This window comes from Plectrocnemia conspersa, unplaced genomic scaffold (genome assembly GCF_051122295.1).
Source record: "Plectrocnemia conspersa isolate PC_06_02 unplaced genomic scaffold, ASM5112229v1 ptg000014l, whole genome shotgun sequence".
Classification (NCBI taxonomy): Eukaryota; Metazoa; Arthropoda; class Insecta; order Trichoptera; family Polycentropodidae; genus Plectrocnemia; species Plectrocnemia conspersa.
The window spans coordinates 22684048-22708837 of record NW_028277178.1 but is presented as its reverse complement, the minus strand read 5'-3'; the positions used below and the strand labels follow the sequence as shown (position 1 = coordinate 22708837).

At 37.4% G+C, this 24790-nt stretch overlaps 3 protein-coding genes and 1 long non-coding RNA gene across 9 annotated transcripts in view; 2 read left to right on the top strand and 2 right to left on the bottom strand.

Moving 5' to 3' along the window:
• Positions 1-798: 798 nt before the first annotated feature.
• On the bottom strand, positions 799-11087 carry Top1 (DNA topoisomerase 1). Its single transcript, XM_088204852.1, has 9 exons — positions 10976-11087; positions 10790-10905; positions 10548-10721; positions 10368-10482; positions 10164-10292; positions 4377-4473; positions 4158-4314; positions 1320-2894; positions 799-1247 (listed from the first exon to the last, which is right to left on the bottom strand). Exons 1-9 carry the CDS (start codon positions 11012-11014, stop codon positions 1145-1147), a joined length of 2505 nt encoding a protein of 834 aa, XP_088060978.1. The 5' UTR covers positions 11015-11087; the 3' UTR covers positions 799-1144.
• Positions 3733-24790, top strand: part of LOC148226521 (uncharacterized) — a 123437-nt gene continuing 102379 nt past the window's right edge. The window contains exon 1 of the long non-coding RNA XR_015812395.1: positions 3733-4012. This is a non-coding gene — a long non-coding RNA (uncharacterized LOC148226521). The remainder of the gene's footprint in view (positions 4013-24790) is intronic.
• On the bottom strand, positions 14091-19808 carry LOC148226535 (uncharacterized). Of its 2 annotated transcripts, XM_088204061.1 has the most exons (2): positions 17086-19808; positions 14091-14214 (listed from the first exon to the last, which is right to left on the bottom strand). In XM_088204061.1, the coding sequence occupies exons 1-2, from the start codon at positions 19483-19485 to the stop codon at positions 14170-14172; spliced, it is 2445 nt and encodes an 814-aa protein (XP_088060187.1). In that variant the 5' UTR covers positions 19486-19808; the 3' UTR covers positions 14091-14169. The 2 variants fall into 2 exon arrangements, with proteins under 2 accessions (XP_088060187.1, XP_088060186.1); XM_088204060.1 differs by having other exon boundaries at positions 14091-19808.
• Positions 20213-24212, top strand: LOC148226534 (uncharacterized). Of its 5 annotated transcripts, XM_088204063.1 has the most exons (9): positions 20220-20302; positions 20371-20435; positions 20502-20550; positions 20634-20698; positions 22348-22410; positions 22473-22548; positions 22612-22719; positions 23076-23152; positions 23224-24212. In XM_088204063.1, the coding sequence occupies exons 1-9, from the start codon at positions 20275-20277 to the stop codon at positions 23908-23910; spliced, it is 1218 nt and encodes a 405-aa protein (XP_088060189.1). In that variant the 5' UTR covers positions 20220-20274; the 3' UTR covers positions 23911-24212. The 5 variants fall into 5 exon arrangements, 4 of the variants coding, with proteins under 4 accessions (XP_088060189.1, XP_088060191.1, XP_088060188.1 ...); XM_088204065.1 differs by lacking the exon at positions 22348-22410; XM_088204062.1 differs by having other exon boundaries at positions 22473-22719.

The following is a 24790-nucleotide window of genomic DNA, read 5'->3' as shown; positions in this document are numbered from 1 at the left end:
CTATATGAGAAGAAATTTTAAAAAATGAAGTGCATAAAATCACAATTTCATGTCAGCATTAACAGATGACCATTTGCAATCAATTTTAACGATAGAAAATGACAAATTTTAAACCTCAGTTTGATGAAATATTATTTCAAAAGAAGCAATTCAATTATTTTTATAATTTAAGCTACATATTTTGAACAATTTTAATGGATTACAACTTAGAAAGTAAAATAAATTTTGGCGCAAAAAAAAATGGTATCAGAATTTTCAAGCGGAAAAGGTTATATTGATAAAACACAATGGTCGAGTTTGAAATGTGAATTTATTACGTAACTATAATTTCTAAAATACATAATTCGATCATCACATTTCACAAAACATTCCCAATAAAAAATAAAATATATACATTTTCAAATATTGCGCAGGACAAGCGAACGAACCGATGATAAATCGCTGTAAAAATTGATATGAAATCAAAACAATTCGAAAAAAAAAACATCAACGATAATGATCATTAATTAAATACGCACTCAAAAATGTCTGTTCATTTACGTATATATATATATATATATATATATAAAAGTATGTATATATATATATATTTTTTTTTTATTTTCACCTCCCTTTTATTCTTCCACAACCTGTATAAGACGAAGGGAAACATTTTATTTAAAATTATCACCATGTCAGACGGCTAATATCAATTATTTGAGACCATAACGTCCTTATCATTAGCACCAGGTTTATGGTGTATGACATTTTGGTCCCGTTTATACCTTATCAATTTCATTATAAAATAAAACACCAATCTTTCGATTTTCTTGTAAAACCTGTTAAATCGTACATTTTATTAGCAAATGTTTTTCTCGCAGTACAGTTTTATATCTACATTCTTTCATCTAATTGACTTAAATATTTTTAGCAAAAAAAAGTAGGTAATACTAGTCGTCGGACAAGGCTTCCCTTCGAACTTACCAGTTAAAAATTTATTCATATTCCTTTCAATTTTCCCATCAACTGGGAGTAATTTAATCTATTAAAATATGTATTTCCTTACATATACAATTTTGCTTAAAAAAATCATATTCAAACTAATTTATCTATAAATATGTCAATACAATAAAATTATTCTGAGAATCGCAACAAATGAACTTAATTAGAAAACGTAGTCAATGGTGGCCATGTCGATCGCCCAGCGGAACTTGTCCCGTTGAGTCTTGTTGTAGATCTTTTCAATCGGCACGTTGTTCTTCTTGCACCTGAAAGTTAAAAAAGTTGCTAAGTAAAATTGGATAAGATATTCATAACGACGTATATGCTGTTTTGTTTACCAAGCGATGGAAATTCGAGGGTCCAAATAGTTGAGTTTGGACGTGCCGAGGGCGATTGTTTTGTTTTCGTCTCGGTCGGTCTCTTGCACTTCGAGCTTCCGCAACTGCTCCTGAAGCCTCTGAAGCATCTTCTGCTTCTTATCGGCGTTGAGCTTCTCTTTGACGGAGCCCTTTCGCGCCGCTTTGGTCGCATCCCGCAGCTCGCTCTCGGCCTCGTCCAACTGATCCCTTTTGGACTGGATCTTCTCCTTTAGCACGTCCATCGACTTTTGGTGACCTTTGGGCACCGCCCTCTGATGGTTGCAAAGCACTGCGACAGCTCTGTTGGCGCGATTGTACGATAGGATCTTCTCCTCAATGGAGCTGTCGGGATCGGTGAGTTCGTCCAGTTGGTTCTGCAGCGTAAAGGAAGCGTTAAACGTACGAAACACTTTGGCGGTGAGGTTGGGCATAAGGTCCTTCAGATGCTCGTTCATAATTTGCGTGTTGAGACGGTCAAACAAATCGTCGCCAGTTTTCTTGTTCTCTTTAAATAGTTCCAGATTTTTGAAAACCCTCTTCTCGACAGGCACCTCGTTGTAGTAACGGATGGAGTCCTTACCGAGAAAGTCGAATACTACCACATACTCCTTTCCGTCCTTCTCTTTGTGCAATTCGATGTGTTCCACCCGGAGGGAGCAGCAGCCGACCGTGTCGGCCTGGTCGTCATCCTTCTCGTTACCTGCTCTCAGAGCCAATTTGTCGATGAAGTAAAGCGCGACAGCCCTCTGTCTGATTCGCATCTCCTTAGCTTTCCATTCTTCCTTGTAGGTGGAGCGAATGCCTTCGACGCAGCTGGCCAACTTTCTGGCAGTTTCATACTTCTGCCAGTCCTTTTCCCCCTTAAGCTTGGAGCTCGGGTTCAGCATTACATACTTGACCTGCCCTTGCACGTTTTCCGTCCAGGAAGCCAGCCACGTGACAGTGTTGTCGTGCCGTACCTCTTTCCACCTGTGTCCTGCCGGCGGCTTCGGTGCAACGCTGTCGGCCGAACAGTTTATTGTCACATGTTCAGGCATAACACGTTTTTTGTGCATGCCCATCTTGGGATGTTCACCTCTCCCTCTGAATAGGCCCGGTGGCTCAATGCGAAAGTTACCTATCTTCTCTTTGTGGCCGTCGATAGTGCAGAACCCGTACTCCTTTAGGACCTCCTCGTTCTTGGTCTTGATTGCAGCTTTCTCCTCTTTGCTCTTGTTCCGGTTCTTCTCGGCTTGGTCCATGAAGAAGGCGTGCATTTGTTTGAAGTCACATTTCTTTAAATCCTTGATGACGGACTTCTCCTTATCCGTCATCGTCTTCCGCCAGTCGTTGAAAAAATTGTCATTGAACACTGACTTGGAGGTGTAGTCATGATCGAGCATCCGGGCGTAGAAGCCGCCGACTTCCTCGGCTTCTTCAGACAGGTGCAACTCCTTTCCGTCGTAACGAAATATGACCTTGGGCGGCAACCTCTCATACGGGAGAGCAAACTGTGGACCTTTATGTTCCAAAAACGACCACTTAGTCCCATCGTTTTCTTTTTTTTCTTCCCACCTGAAACGTAAAAAAAACTATGTTTAAGAATAAAAGAATATTTTGAATTATTTAATATCATAATAAAAAATTATCAATTAACAAATGGAGACGATTCAAGTTACTCTATTAATAAAATTTTTAGAGAAAATTCAAGAGTTATAAATAAAGAAATCAACCTGAAATTTGTCATATTAGTTTTAGGATTTTTTTATTATTATACATAAATAAACACATTTATGGCCACAAATAATCATATCATTGAAAGGGTTAATGAAATTATGTTAACCAGCTAATTTGATTCAACATTAGAATTCTTTATAAGTGTTAACAATGTAATTGATGTATACATCGGACTCTTCTTTATAATTTTTTTCATTGAAGACGAAAAAAAGGTGAACATAGAGAATACACATTATTTTCTTTAACCCTTTACATGCGAGGAGCAGATAATCGCATGTCCCTTAAGTGCAAGAAGCTGATATGGATATATCTCAGTCAAGAAAAAACGCATCTCCTAAGTGGGAGGAGGGAATATATCTGAATATTATAAAGCAGGTCTTTGTCTCAAATTTAATACATATTTTTTTTGTTAGTTAATGGGTTTCTACCCTCATTTAATTACTTCTATTTTAGAATTTATTACCAAGAATCTGAACACATGTTAATTTTTTGTACACCACAATAGCTCTGGGGGGAGTGATACAATTTTTTTTAGTCAAAGATCTGGCATTCCAATGAATTCCACATATGCAATATATGTTTGAATATATAAAATGTATTATATAGTTTGCATTCAGTTGAATTCTAAAGTCGAAGAGTATAGGTGTGCCCTCGAATTTCACTGTTTACAATTTTAGAATTTATAAAAAAAAACAATTACCAGAAGAGGTAGAAAGATAAAGGACCCAACCAAAAGTCGAATATTGATAGGCTGGCATTTTCCGACAAAGTAAGAGGACAAAAAATACCGACGCAATTTTTAAGTGTGCAATATCGTGCCCTCATCATGCAAGAAAAAGGGGAAAGGAATTTGCAGACGGAGGCAAACACCTTATTTTTAAAATAATATTTTTTTTTTAATTTTGAAGGTAAATATAGAAGCATAAAGGACTAACTATATACAAATAAAAAAAACCGTAATTAAATCTTCAACTTCATTTTTTATTGGATAATTGACTCATTACGTGACATTTTATGAAATAATTCCGCACGTAATTGGTTAAGCTTAAGATCTATAGATCAGTGCACGATACTACAAATTAAAAATTCAAACATACTAACCACTTCCAAACTTCGGGTTCATCTACTTGTTTCTTTTTTCTCTTGGTCGCACCTGACATTTCTTTAGAATTTTGAGACTCCTTTTTGACTTTGGTGGGCAAGGACGATTTCTTTTTCTTAGCAACTGGCGCCTCATCCTCTGAATCGTAAACGGGCTCTGAAAAGTAACAATGAAAAGATGTAACAAATAAATATTTGTAAAAGAACATCAAAATGTACCCTTCTTGATCTTCTTCTTCTTCGGCGCCTTACGAGCGGATAGAGGCATCTCTTCTTCGTCGCTATCCAAGACTTTTCTCTTGATTTTTCTTGTATTCTAAATGAGAATCAAAATCAGCACAATGCAAATATGAACATATATTAAACCTTTCACTGCGGCTGCTATTTTTGCGCGTCATTTCAAACTCGGCTAATATGCAGTAGTTATTCATAAATTCTTTAAATATTATAGTATAATAAATTCAACTGGTTTTCAGCTTTAAATTATATAAAATAACCATATTACAAGGCTCAAAAGTTCATGGAACATTTAGGTGCCCCTAATGCATACTGGCGACTTTCTTAATGGCATAGATGTTATCTGCAGTGAAAGGATTAGAGTGATCAATATATTTATAATTACACCAACAATCTTGTATTCCACCTTTCGTGATTAATCCCAAATCGCTAAAATGTAAAGATTCCTAGTGAAAACAGTTTATTTCTACGTATGTGAGTTTTCTGACTTGTCTAAAAAAATATATACAGTAAAAAATGCAGTGACAAATGAATGAACTAGTTAATATATTGTATGTATTCACAAAATGTTTTTAAATTGTAATCTATGTAAGACTAATTAGATTAACAAATGAATTTATAGAAGTGATAGTCGAAAGTGGAGCTAAAACGTGAGAATGCCAAGCAACTCCCCTCAACACTTTGACTGCCATGCGTACATTGATTGCTAGAATCTAAAGGTCAAAGTAAATAACATGGTCATTTATTATTGTAATTATATAAAGAAAAATAAAACCATTCTGCACCATTTTGTTGTTTTAACTTTTTTTTACTACTGAAAACAAACATTTGCAATGAACAAATTATTCAATATATAAAAGGCCATTATGACGATCAGTCGTCATTTTCTGCTTCAAAAATATTCACACCAGGCCAACGCTAATATACAATACAAATAAATATAGGGCCATAATTTTTAGTTGTATTAAGTCATATTACGACGATCGACGTGTCGTATGGCAGTCAGTGTTGAGTAGTTATTGTTATTAAGCGTATGCAAGGGCATGAGCGTTTGAATTGACACTGGTTCATGTCCCAACAACGTACACATTCTGTTTTAGATCATACATACATATATTTAAGTTGTTATTAACTTTGTTTAATTGTTAATGTTAGTTAATACCGTAGGAAATGTGGTGTTTGCCGCTTTGGATGGGATTATAAGTGTTTAAGAAGAATCTTAGAACTAAATAAATCACACTATTTTTAACTTAAATTATAAGCTCTAGTGAAAAAATATTGAAATTGCATGTATACGACTTATAAACAATCGAATAGGTACTACTACCAGGCCAATTGTGACAATGGTGGTATTATTAATATGCTTGTTGCACTACGGGTCAAAAGTTTTAAGACCAAAACCTGCAATGATGTTCAGTCACAAATCCGCCCTTATTACTAATTAAAAATATTGTCACCTAAATAAAGAATATACTATTTTTTGAATTTGCCATAATGTTGAATAAACTTATTACTATTGGACTGTTTACACGCGTTGGTTTTGCAGGCGTTATAAATAAAAATCTCTTGTTACAATGGTGTGGAAAAATAATTTGACAGCAGAAAAAAGAGCTGCAATTGTCACTCTTCACCAGGACTACGGAACTTGGCGATATATTGCCTTAAAATTAAATATTTCTAAAACCACAGTGCAGGAAGCTATTAAAATATTTAAAATATAGGGCTAAATTGTGATAAGCCTTGATATGGAAGTACTAAAAGTACATCAAAACAACAGGATCACAGGAAGGCTTACAGCAACAGAAATTTGCTCCCAAGTCAAAAGAGTGGTGTTGAAAAAATATCAGTGTCAACCGTTCAACGTCAATTAAGGGTAGCGAAACTTGGAGGATGCATTGTTGCCAAAAAGCCTTTGTTACAGCGAGAAAATGAAAAGAGGTACGACTGGGATAAAAGGCATCGAAATCTTATTGGTGCAAAGTACTATGGTCTGATGAATCAAAATTTGAAATATTTGGTATTTGTTAGACGAACAGTCGGCGAAAAAATGAGTTTTAACTGTTTGATTAGTAATGCAGTTTTTTGTATGGTGTTAGGAATGCGTCTTCTCGACATTTTTATGCTATTTAACTTAGATTTTGAAGTTTTAATGTGTTCGACATAATACCAATTTTTATTAAAAATTAATTTTTGAGTTTTTTTTAAGCATTTCCCCAAAGAACAAGTGGTCAGTGAAGATGTATAGTGAATACAAAAAAAATGTTAAACGTGGTGGTTCACAAAACTTTATTTGTAAAACTTACTAGACAGAGCCAATAAATATATATTTTGATGCAATTTAGTGTTAGTGAAATCAAATCATCGAATAACATATATATAGAATTAAATATAGTCCATTTGACAATATTAAAATAAGTAAATAAAATAAGCTCTTTAACCCATTTTATTAAATGTGCACTTCTTGTTTGTCAAAAAGCCACAGAAAATGGTAATTATCTTGATTTATTATTTTTATATTTTCGTTTTTCTTCATACATACAAAAATTTTAACGTTAATAACGTTTAAATAATTACGCTTTATTAAGAAGAAAATCCAAACATATGACTAAATTTTTGCAGTTGGAGGTAAAAAGAAAAGCGCGAAGCAAAAAAATAGTCGATCAGCACTTAATCGATGGGTCATTTTTTCCTCACCTGCTGCATAACCGACGGTTTTTCGATTATTTATCGTAACGCAAAATTAAAAAAAAAATATGATAACTTTTAAATTTAAAGGATTAATAAAAATAAGTAAAACATTTCTAAGTACATACAGTAAAACCTCAATATAACGGACTAATACGGGTGAGGGGTTGTCGGTTAAAGTAGAAATTTGATTTTACAGAAAAATTTTCTATCAAATTAAAATAAATAAGCATTGAAAATACACTTTATTTGTATGTAGGTATAAAGTTAGAGGTATGACATGATCATCGTGCGCAAAAAATTGTTTACAGCACAACATTAACAGGATGTTTTAAACAATTTTTAGATTTGATCGAATATTTTGTCCGTTATATTGAGGTTTCACTGTATGTTAAATTTTCTTATCAATTGTTTTCAAAATCAAAATTGGAACCTAATTAACTTACAGCTGTGGCCAATTGAAAGTTGACATGGCAGTCATATACGTGTTTTGATTATTTTATCAACTTTGATGCATTTTTTACACGCTTTTGAATTTTTATTAGATAGATAATTATAATTGTTAACTTTCTTTTTCCGTTAATACTGTTAAAAAAACACGGGTATTGTAAAATTAGGAATGTATAATTGCGTCAAACATGGGAAAGATTTTTCGTCGTCCAACCATGTGCATAATGCCGAGCCTCGGACTCGACGCGGTTGCGACCCTTTTTTTTGTTCTATTCATATAAAGCAATATCGAGGACATTTAAAAATTAGATGCTTGTAAATAAAACACTTTTATAACATCAAAAAAAATTTTGACGTAATTTCGCCCTTATTTTTAATAAATTCTTGTATTCTGCCTGGCATCAATAAATATATATTTTCAATTATTTTAAGATCGATCTCCTCTTTCCACACTTCCATGATATGTTTTTTCAGCTCGGATAAATTTTTAATCGTTTTTTTTAATTGTTGTTTTATAATTGCCCATAAATTTTCAATTTTGGGACTATATCCTGGCAATGTTAATGATGCGATTCCAATCATCTTTTGGGATTGTGGAATCTATGGAGGATTAATTTAGTGAAAGTTTGAATGTAAAAACTATAATTGGACTGACAGAACGAGCTCGATGGTATGGCGCAGAATCGTCTTGCAAAATGGGTTCAGCAGTTTGTTGGAAAAGTTCTTCAAGGATTGAAATAAAGTCGTTTTATACAACCATTTTATATATTTTTGCATTCATGGCGCCCTGAACGAAATTTACAGAGCCTAATTCGCAAGCTGCCATGCACCCCCAGATCATCACATAGGGTGAGTGCTTGATAAATCGATTAATGCATAAGGGATGAAATCTTTCACTTTTTCTACGGCGCATAGTCACTTACCACCTGCTCCAAATAGATTAAATTTAGACTCGTTGGAGAAAGCCACTCTTCTACAATCTTCGACGGTCAAATGGTAATTAGCTTTTGCCTATTCAAAGCGATTTTTTTTTCATTTTCTCAGTAAATACTGTTTTTTTGCTGGGTTTAGCACTTTAAATCTAGCTTCAACCAAACGTCTATTCACTGTCTGTCTCGAAATTTTCGAGTTTGATGTAGATTGCAATTCTGTTTGTATTTCAGCAGCAATTTTAAATCGATATTTTTTTATATCCTTTATTTTGCGGTCTTACGCTTACGCTACCGACCAACCCCATGCACCTACTATAGAAATTCTGTTTCGCGATATTTTTTAATAAATTTTTAAATAGCAGGACCACTAAGCCCTTCTCTTCGAGCTATATCTAGAATTGAAACCTTTTCTACGAGATATGCAATTATTTTAGATTTTATCGTGATCGACATTTGTTTAGATCTCTCCATGATTTTGGGTTTGTCTTTACATAACCGAAGCTAACGTGCAACTGAGGAGGTTTTACAAGTTAAAATATCTTGTAAATTATTACTACAAATGTACTCGATCATAAAAAAAATACAATAGAACAAGTTTTAAGGAATAAATACATTTTAATAATATAATTCGTGAAATATTGCCTATGAAACATTCAATTGGCCACAGCTGTACATCTAAATTGTGTTTTATTTTTATTTAAAAATATATATTTAAAAAGAAATTTAAAAGTATTTTAAGCTTCTGTCGTCAGTGGGTTAGAACGTGAGCTAATGTGGGTCAAATTATTTCATTTTAAACTGTTACATTGTGCAAATATCAAAAAAAAATATCAAAGTTGCACGGTTGGGTGCAGTACGAATATCACAACATATTTCAACCATAGTGTTAAAAAGTATTTAAATACATTACAATTATAACAAATATATAATATGTGGAATATATTTATAGAAAAAATATCTAAACACTGCTTTGAAACAAATTTTTTTTACCCGAATTTTGAACCTCTAGAATTTCAGATATCGATTTTTTTCAACTATTTTGGTTAAAATAATAATAATAAGATCTTTGGCTAAAGCGCTAAATTAATACGTTACGGTAAATATGCAGTTTAATGTGTGATTTTATTATAGGAAATTGAAATGACGAAACGGACAAAATTGTGCATATAGTATTCAATGTGATAAGATGCAGAAGAAACAGGAAGAAATCTTTGTCAGAATTGGCTCAAGACCTTTGCTCCACATAATCTACTCAGTTGGTTCAAAATCAATAAGTAGAAGCAACTAAATTTTGCAAAAAAAATATAAAGCTTCAACTGCAACATGTTTTACATTGTGGCAAATCAAATATCAACAGTGACTCTCGTTAAACGATAAGTGAGATCAGTTAAGCACGACACATTAGTCACTACTCTTGGGAGGTATTACGAAAGCTCGATAGTTGGGTGCTGAACTAATTGAAAATAAATTTCAGCTCGCGATTAATTACTTATTTTTTTAAGTGAAAAAGTTTTTTTCCCAAGCAACAAATATCAGTCACATTGCGTATCTGTTGGTATTGAAAGGGTGCGAAATGATCGACAACTGAACAAACTAAAAGAGTGGCGTCTTAGAGCCAATAAAAATGACATATGTATCATATTTAAAATAAATTTTGTGTTGTAAGAAACTCGGCGACAAATAATGTCTCATAGGGTCTCACCAGCGGTGCGTCGTCTTCGCTTTCCACCTTGGGCTCTACCTTGACGAAACTTTCCTCGGCCTCGTCGGAGACGTTTCCGTTGTTCTGCTCCTCTTCCGGTTCGACGGGGGGCTGCGGCGGAGGCGGCGACTGTAAGATACACAAGCATCGAATCAGCTACGAAAGAGCGGAAGAGAGCGACAAAGTACGTAAAACGAAGCGTACCGGTTCAGGTTCCATTTTGACCGGCGGTTTTTCATCGCGATGGGAGGAAGAGGAGTTGCGGTGCGACGAGCCGGATTCGCGTTTGTCTTTAGAGGAACCGTGAGATCTTTCTTTGCTGGAAAGTGGAAGCGAATAGTAAAATAGTGTAACGCGTCTAGAATAATATAAAAGAGAACGAACCTGGAGCGACGTTTGGAGCTCGAATGCTTGGAGCGATGGCGGTCGTCTTTTTCCTTGCGCTTGTCCCTGTCTTTGGATCTGTCGCGTTTGTCCGACTTGTGGCTGCGCCTCTCCTTGTCCTTGTCGTCGCGTTCCGACTTAGATTTTTCGCGGTCCTTGTCGTCGCGTCTGTCTCTGAGGAGCAACGGAGATAAAGGACGAACACAGCGGAGATAACAGCGCGGATCGCACGTCTGACTCACTTGTCATCGCGGCGTTTGGAGTGCTCCCTGTCCTTGTCCTTGTCCCTGTCTCTGCTCTTGTGTTTGTCTTTGGAGGAGGACTTGCGGTCGGAGGAGAAGCCGTTGAGGGCTTTGACCTGAAAGGGATGCACATATTACACGCGGAAGACGGCGGCGGCTTTTTCACCGTCTCGTTCGCCTACTAACCTCCGAGCCGTCCCGGAATCGGACGGGAGACGCGCTCATAGTCGTCGAAGGACAGCAAAAAGTCGAAGAAAGACAGCCGGCGACCGACGCGGCGCCGCACACCGCACGCCGTAGATATTACCGCCGATCGCCGGCGAGAGATGTTCCTCGGAAGACTCGATTTAGCGAGCAATTTGCTCATTATACTTATTCACACGCTAAATTATTTTTTATTTTTAAGTATTTTAAATTTATACACGATTTATATACAACATGTAAATATCTAACATACAATAATTGTCTATCCAAAATTACTGATTTTTAAAATGGACTAATTTATTATAATAACTACGTTTACTATCGATATTTATAAAAACTTTTGTTATAAAATGTATTCTAATATCTAAATATTTTTCACAAATCCCTTTAATTAATCAAACATATGGTCATGTAGATTTTGAAAGATACATATGCCCAAAAAATATTTTAATACCACATTAATAATTTGTTTCTTATTTAATTTTGCCACTGAATAAACTATAGTTAAACTTATAATCCGTTTTATGTAAATTTCACTTTTCAAACAAATACGGATGACATCTTCTGATGGCCATATTAACTTCCTTTATTTTTCAACTCGATTAGTGAACAATAAGAAAACTATTGTTTTTACAATATAAAACATCACAGCAAGTTTTACATTCTATTATTTTAACTATTGATTTTTAAGATCAGTATTTTTTTATATTTCATATTTTTGTTTGCTAAATGCATATGAGAGTGTAAATATTTAATTGTCGCGTGTAAACGTCTTTTTAATTGGATATCTTGTTAACTTACTTCCCGAGATTCTGAAACAGTATCTAAGTCCATTGCTGAGGACGCAAAGTTTTTATTTGTATTATTCAATGATAAATTAATTGAAGGTACTACATGTTTTTCTATTTTTCGAAAACTATATTTAGTAGTGTAAAATAAATATAATAAAAAATGTTTCGAATAAATTGTGCTCTATCATTAAGAATACAAAGTGTGCTATCAATGGTAGTCTTCCATTTATCCTTAAGAAATTTACAATTAAAATAACGACATTTCAAAAAACACAGTTCGCACAAAATCTTAAAGATGTGTTTTACTTTTTCGAAATATTTCACTGAAGATATTTTTAATATAATATTTTTGTAAGTAGAAATAAATCCAGTATATAATTGATTTTAATCTTTTATTTATTTGTGTTTGCAGATTTCGTCGAATAAGCGTATAAGTATATAGTAATATTACAAATAAATTCGTATATTTTAATCATCTGTTAAGTTCGGCATTGTCAAACATGCACACAAGACGCTGTTTTGTGCGCGAGAGATATTGAGTGACGCTTAAAAAAAACGTTCGTTTGAATTAGACAAAACGTATTAATTTTGCTTACGCGTGAAAAATTATGCCATTTTTATTCTTTGAAAGTTTTTTACTATGACATTTACACCCTATAACTGAAAAGCACCAATAATATTTAATTCACGACCGAATTTTGAAGGTCGTCTGACGTCAGTGGACAAAGTTACAACTCAGACGTTGTTTGTTTTTCATAACAAACTCCGCTTATATATATTCTTTGTTCTGTGGTTTTTACGAGCGCAGAGGTTTAGACGTTGACAAAATTTGCGTCCCCAGGGTCACTCTCATTGATGAGTTAACCGATGACAGGTCTAGGGAGGATTTAGATTTTAAGTTGTTGCCATATACCTTTCGTTACACAAATGTCGATGAGATCTGGCTTTTTTCTTGTGTTTGTGGGCCAATATGTCGGTGCTCCTGCTGAGAGCTTTTGGAAGTTATTATTATTCATCGCTTTGAGAAGCTCCTTCTCGCGTGCAGTAATCCGTGTAGTAATAATGGAGTCCCGATGTGTGTGTGCTTAGCACTGTAGTCTCTTGCAGCAGGGCCGGGAATAAATATTTTGTTATCTGAAGCAAAAGGACGATTTTGCGCCCCTAAGTATTAAAATAGATTTTCCGAAGAAAAATATGGTGTATGATTTAAGGTCTAGCTAGTTCTATTATATTCTGGCCTTTTTATGTTAACGGAACTAATGTTTGAGAAGTAATTAGTATTTTTCAGCTCGGGATCAAAATTTACAGATGTTACTATACACAAAAAATTCAGCGAGCGTATTTTTTTACGTAAACCGTTATAAAATACATACATTAAAATCAAGTACAAGTTGCTGGTTTATGATCATTTTCCAGTAAAGAAGAAGAAATTTAAAATACTACTTTTCAGAGTAAAATAAAAAACCCAAATTCATTATTTAAATTATTAAGCTTTATACTGTTTATAAGTATTTATTATACTTAACTGGAACTACTAAAACTTAAATTTAAAGCAATATGTGCTTAAGCGTTTTATGTTTATACATACATTTAAGTTTGGTTTTGTCGTAGTCACTGATTTTGGAGATTTGTGGGTTAATATCGTAGTTTTTTACGGTGTGATTATGGCAATGTCCTTTAATCTTTGATATTACAAATCAATTCAGTTTTTTATGGTTAGTATAAAAATGTGTGTTATGTATTATTTTTATTGCTTTATGTTGAACGACATGGAGCTTAGAAAAAAGGGAATTAATAGTATTACTCCATATTGGGCAATCGTATCTAGTTATTGGTCTAATTAAATATTTTTTAAATTTTAAATGCGTTTTTCTGCTAAATATCGGTTTAAGGGTTTCAATGACAGCAAGCTTTTTGGACCTGAGTTCCGCTATATGCTTTGAAAATTTAAGCTTGGAGTCCAGATGTATATCCAGGTAATTGACGTTCGCCCTTTATTTAATGCAGTTTTAATGTTCACTTTTAAGAAGTGGAGGCAAGGGTTGTCTGCGTGTTGTTAAATCATTCCCGAGGCTTTCTCTTGGTTTATTTATATTTTCCATTTTATAAAACATATGTTGTTGTTTTTGTGATGATTTTAGTAACTTAATTTGCAGTTGGTTTAAGACTAAGTTTCGTCAGCCCACAGCAATATTTCTTAATATGAATATCGTCAGTATATTGTTAGACGTTAAGTTTCGTCTAGTTTCGTCGTAAGTCCGTCGCTTAAGCCGCAGTGCCGAAATAACGTCCGTCTTCTACGGCGAGCGCCAGTCTATTCCACCCTGCCACCCTCTGACCATGACGCTCGCCCCCTCCCTTAGCCATTCCTTTGGGTTGCGCGCGTCATACTTTTCGCCTTGCTGCTCCGTGGTGTAACAATCGGCCATCCTGAAATAATTAATGTCCACATTAATAGAATACCTAATTACTCCCACTTCTCAACCAGCACCATACACTTCTATCATCCGACTGGTCTGATGTCAGAGTTTAACTTTCCAACAGATCAATCAGATCCTGTCTCCCAGACCTATTGATCTCTGAATCAATCGAATCTCCTCCAGACGAATCTCCTGTATGGAAAGCTCCGCTCTGGTAACGTCGCAGAGCATCAACCGCCACGGTGGCTTTGAACCGTTTGTATCCTCTAACACCTTTGAGTGCAACAATTTGATACCTGTCGTTACCTAGATCCTTAAAAATTTTGTAAGGACCATCAAACTTGTTGGCCACCTTTCGATTGATACCCTTTTCCCCTAGAGCTGTAGCTGCTTGACGCCATAGAACCAGCTCTCCCGGCTTATACTTTGTTGCAGCCTTCCTTCGTTTGTCGTATCTCGCTTTCATACTAGCTGCTGTATTTCGCAGAGTTTCAGCCGCTTTCAGTCGATTCGATTGCAATCGTTCTCGTCCCGCCTCAGCAGTGGTATCTCCTGTCGATAATCCTGCTAGTCGTCCGCTCTGGTAAGAGAACATCAGATCTGCTGGCGAAAACCTAGTGCTGGAATTAATGGTGTGATTAATGCCCCACACTATCTCAGGTAATTGCTCATCCCATCTAGCTTCCGCACTTGCTGTTGCTGTAATAGCCTCGATAATGGTGCGGTTAGGTCTCTCAACCTGACCATTGGCCCTCGGAGTCGCTACAGCATTCATGACATGCTTAACCTCCTTCTCCTGCAAAAAATGAGTAAACGCTCTACTAGTAAATGCTAAGCCCTGGTCAGAAACAATACGCCGCGGATAACCAAATTCTGCAAACACCCATCGCAGATTTTCAATCACTTCAGCTGAACTCAGGGTGCGTGTGGGTTTCACAATGGTATATTTTGTGAAACCATCTACTATCATTAACAGATAACTATTTCGCTTCACACTTTTCACAAAGGGTCCTAAATGATCTATATGCACTGTATCGAAAGGAACTGCTTGCTTCTCATAAGGATGCAAAAATCCTTCCCTGCGCCCATAATCACCCTTAGCATATGCACAATTCATACATGCTGCTGTATATTTGCGCACAAACCTTCTCATCCTAGGAAACCAATAAGTTCTATTTATTAGTGATAAACATCTGTCAAACCCCGGGTGGCCAATCTCATCATGATGCTTACGCAAGAGATTGAACTTTGCCATTGCAGGAACATAAAGACGGTCTCCGAGAGCGGTCTTACGATATAGACGACCGTCCTTTACTATAAATTCCTTCTTAATATGCGTGTCAGCTTGTCGATGCTCTAATGCTCTGATAATTTCCTGAGCTTTTTCGTCCTGCAATTGTACTAACAAAAACCAATCTGCCTCAGTACCGTCGATCAGATTGACAGTTGTAGGGTTCCGACTCAAAGCATCCACATGTCGCATCTTCTCACCGGGACGATATTCAACCTCCATATCGTACTCTTGAATGACTAACCACCATCTAGCTATACGAGGCACTAAATCTCGTTTCAGCAAAGTAGCCCTAACTGCCGAGCAATCAGTAATCACCTTGAAATGTATACCCAACAAATACACCCTAAATCTCTTTACAGATTCTACCACAGCTAACGTCTCCAGTTCATAGCTGTGATACATGGATTCAGCTTTTGTCGTAGCTCGACTAAAGTACGAAATAACCTTCAGCTCGCCCGTCTCCTGTAACTGAAGTAAAATACCACCCAGGCCCAATTTACTGGCATCGGTATGCAATTCAGTCACAGCCGTGCTGCGATACGACGCCAAAATTGGTCTGCCCACTAAGTGACGTTTCAGCTCCTCGAAGGCGTTTCGTTCCGCGTCGCTCCATGTCCATTCGACATCTTTCGCCGTGAGCTGAGTTAGGGGCCTTGCTATAATCGCAAAGTTTTTCACAAACTTACGAAAGTAACTTGCCAAGCCGATGAACTGTCTCACAGTGTGTACGTTAGTCGGTGTAGGAAAATCAGACACTGCTTTGGTTTTCCTTTCGCCAGGTCTTATTCCCTCACCGCTTATCTCGTGCCCTAGATAAGAGATAGAACCTTTCAAAAAGGAACATTTAGAAATGTTCAACTTGAAGCCAGCCCGTTCAATCAACGTCAGCACACGTTCCAACAGAGATAGTCCCTCCTCCACAGTTGCCGAAGGGATTAGAAGATCATCCATATAGGCCAGAATTTCCTCATGCTGCATTCCTCCCAGCATACTGTTTACAATTCTCTGGAACACCGCTGGCGAATTAGCCAAACCAAACGGGACGCGCAGATATTCGTATTGCCCGTCCGGCGTGATAAACGCTGTTTTATGTATTGAACCGGGATGCATTGGAACCTGATGATATCCCTGTGCCATATCTAACGTTGTGAAATAAATTTTCCCACCTAAGCGATCTAAATGGTCAGAAATCAACGGTAATGGATACCTATCCTTCACTGTGGCAGCGTTTAATGCCCTATAATCTACACACAACCTAAAACCACCGTCCTTTTTGTTAATCAACACAATAGGACTCGCATAATCTGACTGGGATTCTCTGATGACTCCGCTGTCCAACAAACCTCTAACCTTTTCCCTAACCCTTTGTCTTTCCGCATAAGACAGACGGTAAGGCCTATAGTATACCGGAGTAACGTTAGCGAGTTTGATCTCCATCTCACCCAAGTGAGTTAATCCTAAATCACCCTCGCTGGAAGAGAAACAGGACAACTTACTCTTAAGGATTTCCACCAATTTCTCCATTTCGTCATCTGCAATATCCCCCACATCAAGGTCAGAATTATGAATTGAAACAATGGTACTAACTGTTGTTGTAGTCTTAGCTGATATAGGCTCTTTGAGTTGCGCTGCTCTGCATTTCGTCGCTCTCGCCACTAGTCGTCCCGCCTTCCAATGAACCTCTTCGCTGCCCAGGTTTGTCAACTTTATTCTCACGTCTGCCGACGCTTTCAGTATACCACTGGGGATTGCAACCAAGGATCGGCCGTCCTCGAACACTTTAGCTCCCATCTCGTACTCTTCACCAGTTTGGGCTTGGTCTATAGTGACTCTTATCATCTCAGTGACTCCGGCTGGAATCGTCACATCCTCAGATAACGAGACACGGTGCCTTGTGTCTTCAGCCTCTAGAGATAGTTGCCTAAATATGTCCGCGACGTCCCCTTCCTTGATCAGGACCGCCTGGTCGCCCCTCACCACCAGTGACACTCCATCCTCCGCTAACGCCGGCTGACCTAGAATCATATCCGTATTTGAGATATCACAATGAGTAACCAACGCCTTCATATTTATGTTGACACCATCAATAGTCAGCGTAAATTTGGCTAGCCCATCTGCTCTCCCAAATCCGCCTCCAAAACCTCGGAGAATAGTTATCTGCGGCTCTACCTCTAGCTCCAACCGAGTCGCACAATTTGCTGCCAACAAATTATGCTGACATCCTGTGTCTATATATACATTTACATCACGACCGTTCACCTGGCCTTTTCTCCTGTAAATGAGATCTAAGTCTGTACTCACCAGCCTGACGTTCACAGCCTTGCTCACCTTTGAGGGCTGCTGAGTTGGAGGTTTATTTTGAGGACAAACCGATGCATTGTGTCCTCTCTCTCCGCAAGTCCAACACCTAGTCCTCTTTGGCTGGGGACAGTTCTTGCTCAGATGGTTGCCAAAGGTCTGGCAATTGTGACATCGGACTCCCCTTTTTAGACGTTCCTGCTCCTCAGCTTCCTCGCTGGGGCTCTTCCTCCTCGGCTTCCAGCTGGTGGGCCTAGTCTTATATCGCTTTTCCCTGGAAGGTCCTGCTCTGGATGACTCTACTCTGGAAGTCTCTGCCTCTCGAAAGCTCCTGATCTTGGGCGACTTATAAAAGTCCAGTCCGATCAAAAACTTCATATACAAAGAGTCCGGAGTCGAACAACGACATGCCAATGCGTTCGCTTTAAGTTCGTCCGGAATCCCATCTATGATGCAGGACACCGCCCAACGTCCCGATAAATGGCACTGGTCACACAATGCCAATTTATCGTCGTAGTATTCGGTCATCGTCTCTGTGGAGCTCTTAGTCCGGGCCATTAGCTTCTTGAGCAACGCCACTGGCTCTTCTCGTAGTTCGAAAGCCCTTTGAAGTCGAACTTTCCACTCCTCCCAGGTCAAGTCGTAGCATTGTAGGCGATTGTACCATCGCTGAGCCGAGCCCCGCATCTTATCCTGCAAAATACACGTTTTGTTATAATCAGTCCAGCCATGAATCTGCCCCATTCGGTCCACAGTGGTCAGCCAGTGATCTACTCGAAATGTAGGGCACTGTGGATCGAATGGTTCGAGGATTCCGCTCGTCTCCGACGCTTTATAACTACAATGCCCTGCACTTGACGCGTGAGACACCTGCTCGGTCTCCTGACGTCTACGTTTAGCTGACTCCGGCCTTACCACCCTCTTGGGGCTCCGGTGTCGGCTAGTCCGCCGGCTAAACCACGACTCAACCTGCTTCATGAGTCGGGTTTTCAGCGCTTTGGCGTCGTCACGGTCACTCGCAGCATAGCTCGAGTCGCTCTCTCCGTGACTCTCCTCCTCGACGTCCATCTCCAAGATATCGTCTGACTCCTCCCCATATATGCAGCTCGAGTTGCTGCTGCCTCTCCTCTTGGCTCCAGCGTTTTTGCTCCGGCTGCCTCCAGCGCTCCCGCTCCGGATGGTTACAGCGCTAACTTTAGCACTCGCACTCCGGGCTGCCTCAGCGCTCCCACCCCGGATGGTTCCAGCACTAGCTCCAGCGCTCGCACTCCGGGTGGCCACAGCGCTCCCACCCCGGATGGTTTCAGCACTAAATTTAGCGCTCGCACTCCGGGTGGCCCCAGCGCTCCCACTCCGGATGGTTCCAGCACTAGCTCTAGCGCTCGCACTCCGGGTGGCCCCAGCGCTAACTCCGACGCGTTCAGGCCGGATGCCTCGCGCCCCTCCGACGCATTCAGGCCGGATGCCTCGCGCCCCTCCGACGCGTTCAGGCCGGATGCCTCGCGCCCCTCCGACGCGTTCAGGCCGGATGCCTCGCGCCCCTCCGACGCGTTCAGGCCGGATGCCTCGCGCCCCTCCGACGCGTTCAGGCCGGATGCCTCGCGCCCCTCCTGCACTGTCGACGCTGCCCGCGCTGTCACTGTATGCACCGCCGACACTCCCGCTACCGCTTTCGTTGTTAGCCGCCATCTTGTTTATTTACGCGTCCCTAGTAACAAAGGAAATATTAAATCAACGTTTACGTAAATACTTCCTCGACAGTCCTGAACGACGCGCAAGTCGCCTGATCCCACTTCTGATTTGTTAGACGTTAAGTTTCGTCTAGTTTCGTCGTAAGTCCGTCGCTTAAGCCGCAGTGCCGAAATAACGTCCGTCTTCTACGGCGAGCGCCAGTCTATTCCACCCTGCCACCCTCTGACCATGACGCTCGCCCCCTCCCTTAGCCATTCCTTTGGGTTGCGCGCGTCATACTTTTCGCCTTGCTGCTCCGTGGTGTAACAATATAATTACACGAAAAATAGCAAGCGCATGCGACTTGAGTGAATAGACTATGAGTAGACTACACTTAGCTCAGAGCCGACCCGAGGGACGAGCAGTCGCCCGGAGCGCTAGCCCCAAAGGGGGCGCCATTACAATTATATTTAGCACGGTGTAAGCACAAGTCTAACTAGCAAAAAATAGCATATGGAATTTATTCAGAGATGCTGCGAGAGCTAAAAATAGGTAACCTCGAAAAATTTTTCATTTAACCTTTTTTTAATTCAATTATATTACCTACATAAGCCACAAATTTTATTAACTTAAGAAAAAAAAAGTTTTATTATTTGAAGCATAAAAGTAAGAGAGAATATTTGTATTTACGTATTAATATATAAAAAGTAAATAAAAAATGATGCATGGCAATCTAATCAGTTACGGTTCAGAGATGTGGTGTTTTGGCCAATAATTCAAAGCTGTCTGCGACGTCTGTCAGTCGCGATGTCTCTCCCGCGCTATTCGACCGCTGGTATTTTTCGTTCTGATTCAACTTTGTTAATTCGAAGAGCCTTTAAAAGTTTTCAAATTCTTTTATAGAACGTCCAACAGAAGGCGAAGCGTTCCGATCCGCTTACACTTGCGAGATACAGTGTATCGTCAAGGTAGATGTAAAAAAATTCACATCCGTAAAGGTGCGAATTCTAAATTACCCATTTTTCTCCTTTCAGTGCAAACCCCCAGAAATGGAAACAGACGATGACGACATGCTCGAAATCGGTTACAATTATACCGGCTATTTACTTGTATTATTTTAATTTACATCGACCGGGATTTTATATGTAAAAATTGTATCGTTTCAGTGAAGCACGAAGTTAACGACCGTCCCAAAGTTCCCAACTTTTTTTTGACTCCCAAGCTAGAACAGGTAATTAATATGTCTTCATTGGGCTATAGCCCAGCTAACTGGCCACTGTTCTAGATATGTTTTAATTAAAAATTAAAATAGCATAGTGGTGGCTAGCTAATTAACACACTCAGCTTTGTACTATTTTCGATTTTTTTTGTTTATTGCAAATACTACACGAGATTATCAATTTTTGAGATATTTTAACACTTTGTTGCTACAATGCCTGTCAAAATTCTGCCCCATCACATATCCATCGATTTGTGCTACACGACAATTAAATTAAACAAATAAAAAATGATTCACTAACAGTTTCCAAAAAAATTCATTTACTTTTTTGAGCATTATGACATCAAACACAATTGTTGTTAGCGCTTATTTTATGTTATCATGAACAGCGATATATCGTTGTTTAACAGCCAAAGAGTTAGAAAATATTTGTTTATCATGTCATTTAATTATTAAGATTTGAAGTAGTCTTGTCTCAACATAATACTTTAGCCACCATAATACTTTTTAATGCAGATTGCTCTGTTAATATTCACATTCTCCTTGCGAATGACATTTGTTTATGTCATTAAATTACAGAACATAGGGCCTGTAGTAATGGCTGTAGCAATAAAAGTTGAGAAATTGCACAAAATATCCTTAACACTAGGTTTACGGGCATCAATCATATTGACAGATGAACACAAGAACTTATTTTTTTCTTTTTAAATAATTTATTTAACAAAAATAGACAATATACAAATAGAAATATTACTACAAGTAAAACGGTAAAGGAAATGACAATAAAAATAATAACATATAGAATTTTCTTAGTACACTTTCCACACACAATATTTTTAAACTTTACATTTGCGTTAAAAAAAATATTAGTTGTTATGTTCCTCCCTTCCCATGAATACGGGTGGACTTATTTTAAAACTACATGTTTACCTAAAGGTGTCAAATAAGGAAAACCATTTAAAACATATTTCTATTTAAAATTGACTGCCCACCAAAATTTTATACCCAATTTATTACATTTTTTTTATCAATTCCCTCTAGAATCCTCATAAAACTATTGCCCCATAAATTGTAATAATTTCACTAATGGGACAAGTTCAATAAATTTATTTACCAAAACCATCAATTTGATGGGTGTCAGTAAAGATATGTAAATAGCGACTAGATTTTCAAAAATAAGTTTCCGAAAATGAAAATGGAGTTAATATATTTACATTGTTTAATCATAAAAAAAACCCAAGAAAATATACTGTCCGTATTGTAAATTATATGGTTATAAAATCTTATGGACGAGCCACCACTGGCTTGTAGGATCCTAGAGCCACCATATTATAGTAGTTCTTATTTTTAAATATTCATTCGAAATTCGAGTGTAATGATGATTTTTTAATTAAATTTCAATAATCAATAACAAAATGAAATTATTCTAGACATCTACAAGATTAGTTTTTCATTTAGAATATGTCGATGTACTATTTTTGGTAAATAATAAGCTCACCTTTATTGTTAAACCGATACTCTAGAATCATGATTGCTTCGATAATACCATTTATCTAGAGACTAGATAAATGGTGTTAACCAAGCTATCACAGATCAGGTCGTTATTCTGCCCGAGTAGGTTATTATTCTCTAATAAATAAAAACCTACATCTTCTTTTTAGAATTGGAAGAGGGAAAATGATAAAACTTTTCAACCAGCTGATAAATTGAAATATGTAGTCAAGGTAAAAGGAAAAATTACACCAATAAAAACACAATTTTTTAAAATTTTTTTTTTTTTTTCAAGTATGAACCTGTAAAAATGGAATACATCGACGGTGAAGAATACAATGTGGACCGAGTGGACGACATGCTCGAAATCGGTTACATAAATATATATTATAATATTATTTGTTTTTGCAATGGAATGCATTATGGTACTTTAGGAGTGCTCTCACATCTCGCATCTCGCCTTTTCTCCACGTGTCTCTTCCTAACGATGTTGGGATTATCATCGGAAAAGGCGCGATATACAAGCATTTCCACTTCCAAAAGTTAAGTATCATGTTACATTCCGTTGCAAAACAAATAATAACATCATAAATACCCATGTTAAACTTAAAAATGTACTATATGTATATATTGGTGAAACAATTTTTATGACATATTATTTTATATTATATAGGGGAAACAAAACAAGCATCGTTTCGTTTTATGAGTCCATGAATGTCTCAATGTTGATGCGAAATGGTGGCTATTCAAAAAATCGTATCTCCATTAGTAAAATTTCTAGAGTTCAAAAATGTTTTAGTACAAGATTTAAAAAAAAACAAAACTATTTAACTCTTGCAACCAGTATCGTGAGAAAATTTTATGTTAATTCAAACTACATGTTAAACTATCTTTTCAGTGAGGTACGAAGTCAAAGACCCAATCAGTGTGAACGTTTCTTCCGACCAGTCTTCCAACGTACATATAAAAACGAAAGTAATAGATCAATTAATCATAATTTAATACATTTTAATGAAACGATTCATTTTAATCGTGTTTATTTTTAGAACCAGGAGAAGAAGAACTATAAAAATACTACCAACGATTTAGATTGTGGCGTTAAAAACGCAAGTGCACATTGCCATAAATCGTTTATGCAAAATAGTCATAACTTACGTCATCGCGATTCGCGTTCGCTCAACAATAAACCTGTAGTTAATAAACATCGAAAGATATCTCGCAATAATTGTATCGTGTGCAAAAGAGAATATCCCGATAAATATCGTCTTTCTCGGCATCTTAGCGTTCATATGAGTTTTTTTAACGTTGAATGCGACCAATGCGGAAAAACGTTTAAAACTAAAAGCAACCTCATGCAGCATATGAAAGTTCACAGTGATATTCACGATTATGAATGCAAAAAATGCGGAAAAGAGTTCAAAACCAGCGGAACACTTTTGCGACATATGAAAGTTCACAGCAAAAAATGTAGTTTCAAATGTAGCGAATGCAAAAAAGGCTTTAAAAGTAAAAGTAACCTCACACAACATATGGATAATGTTCATAGCGAATATTATAATTTTGACTGCGGCAGATGTGGAAGGGCATTCAAAACTAAAGGCAACCTTTCACGGCACATGAGCGTTCATAGTGAATCCTACGATTTTGAGTGTGACAGGTGTGGTACAACGTTCAAAACTAAAGGTCCACTTTACCGGCACATAATTTTACATATGCAGCGAAGCGAGATTTGATGCTTGATTTGTCAACGTAACGATTCGCAAAATAGAATTTCTACTATTTCTATTAATATTAATTTATATACTGATGAAAAAGCTGAATAATCTGTGCGATTTATTTATATTTCTGTTAAATAATTTTGTATTTGTATATAGAATATTGTTTAGTGGAAGTATTTACCAAAATATTTTCATAGCAATTATTTATATTACATATTCTGAGTTAATATATGATGGAAATGATACGTGAGAATCTGTGATGGTGTGTTATGTGCCTAGTAAATGTAAGTTTTGTAATAAATAAATAATACAATCTAATTCTTGAATTTTACATTTAGTTTACAAAGAGCTAGTCGAATTTATTTAGTATTAAGTACATATCTTAGATTTTTATTTTAACATTTACCGGGCAAAAACTTTTTTCTGTCTGAAATTAAAAATTAAATTTTTTAAATAATTTTTTTCCATATTTAGTTCCCTGTTTGCCACTGATCTCAACTATTGTGAAATCACGACAGCTGGCTTCAACGTACATTTCCTCAATCTCCAACACTGGAATCCGTTTGATCATATGAAGCTCTACGTACGGACGAATAAAATAATATTGTTACACGACGGAGCAGCAAGGCGAAGAGTATAACACGCGCGACCCAAAAAAATGGCTAAGGGAGGGGGGCGAGCGTCGTGGTCAGAGGGCGGCAGGGTGGAATAGACTGGCGCTCGCCGTAGAAGACGGACGTCATTTCGGCACTGCGGCTTAAGCGACAGAACTATGACGAAAATTACCTTTAACAATATAGACATATATATTCATAACAATAAAAACACCTTTCACCTGTCATAAGCTGCTGGTTATGCAAAATACTGAGTAGTTTTCAACATGTAGCTGTAATGT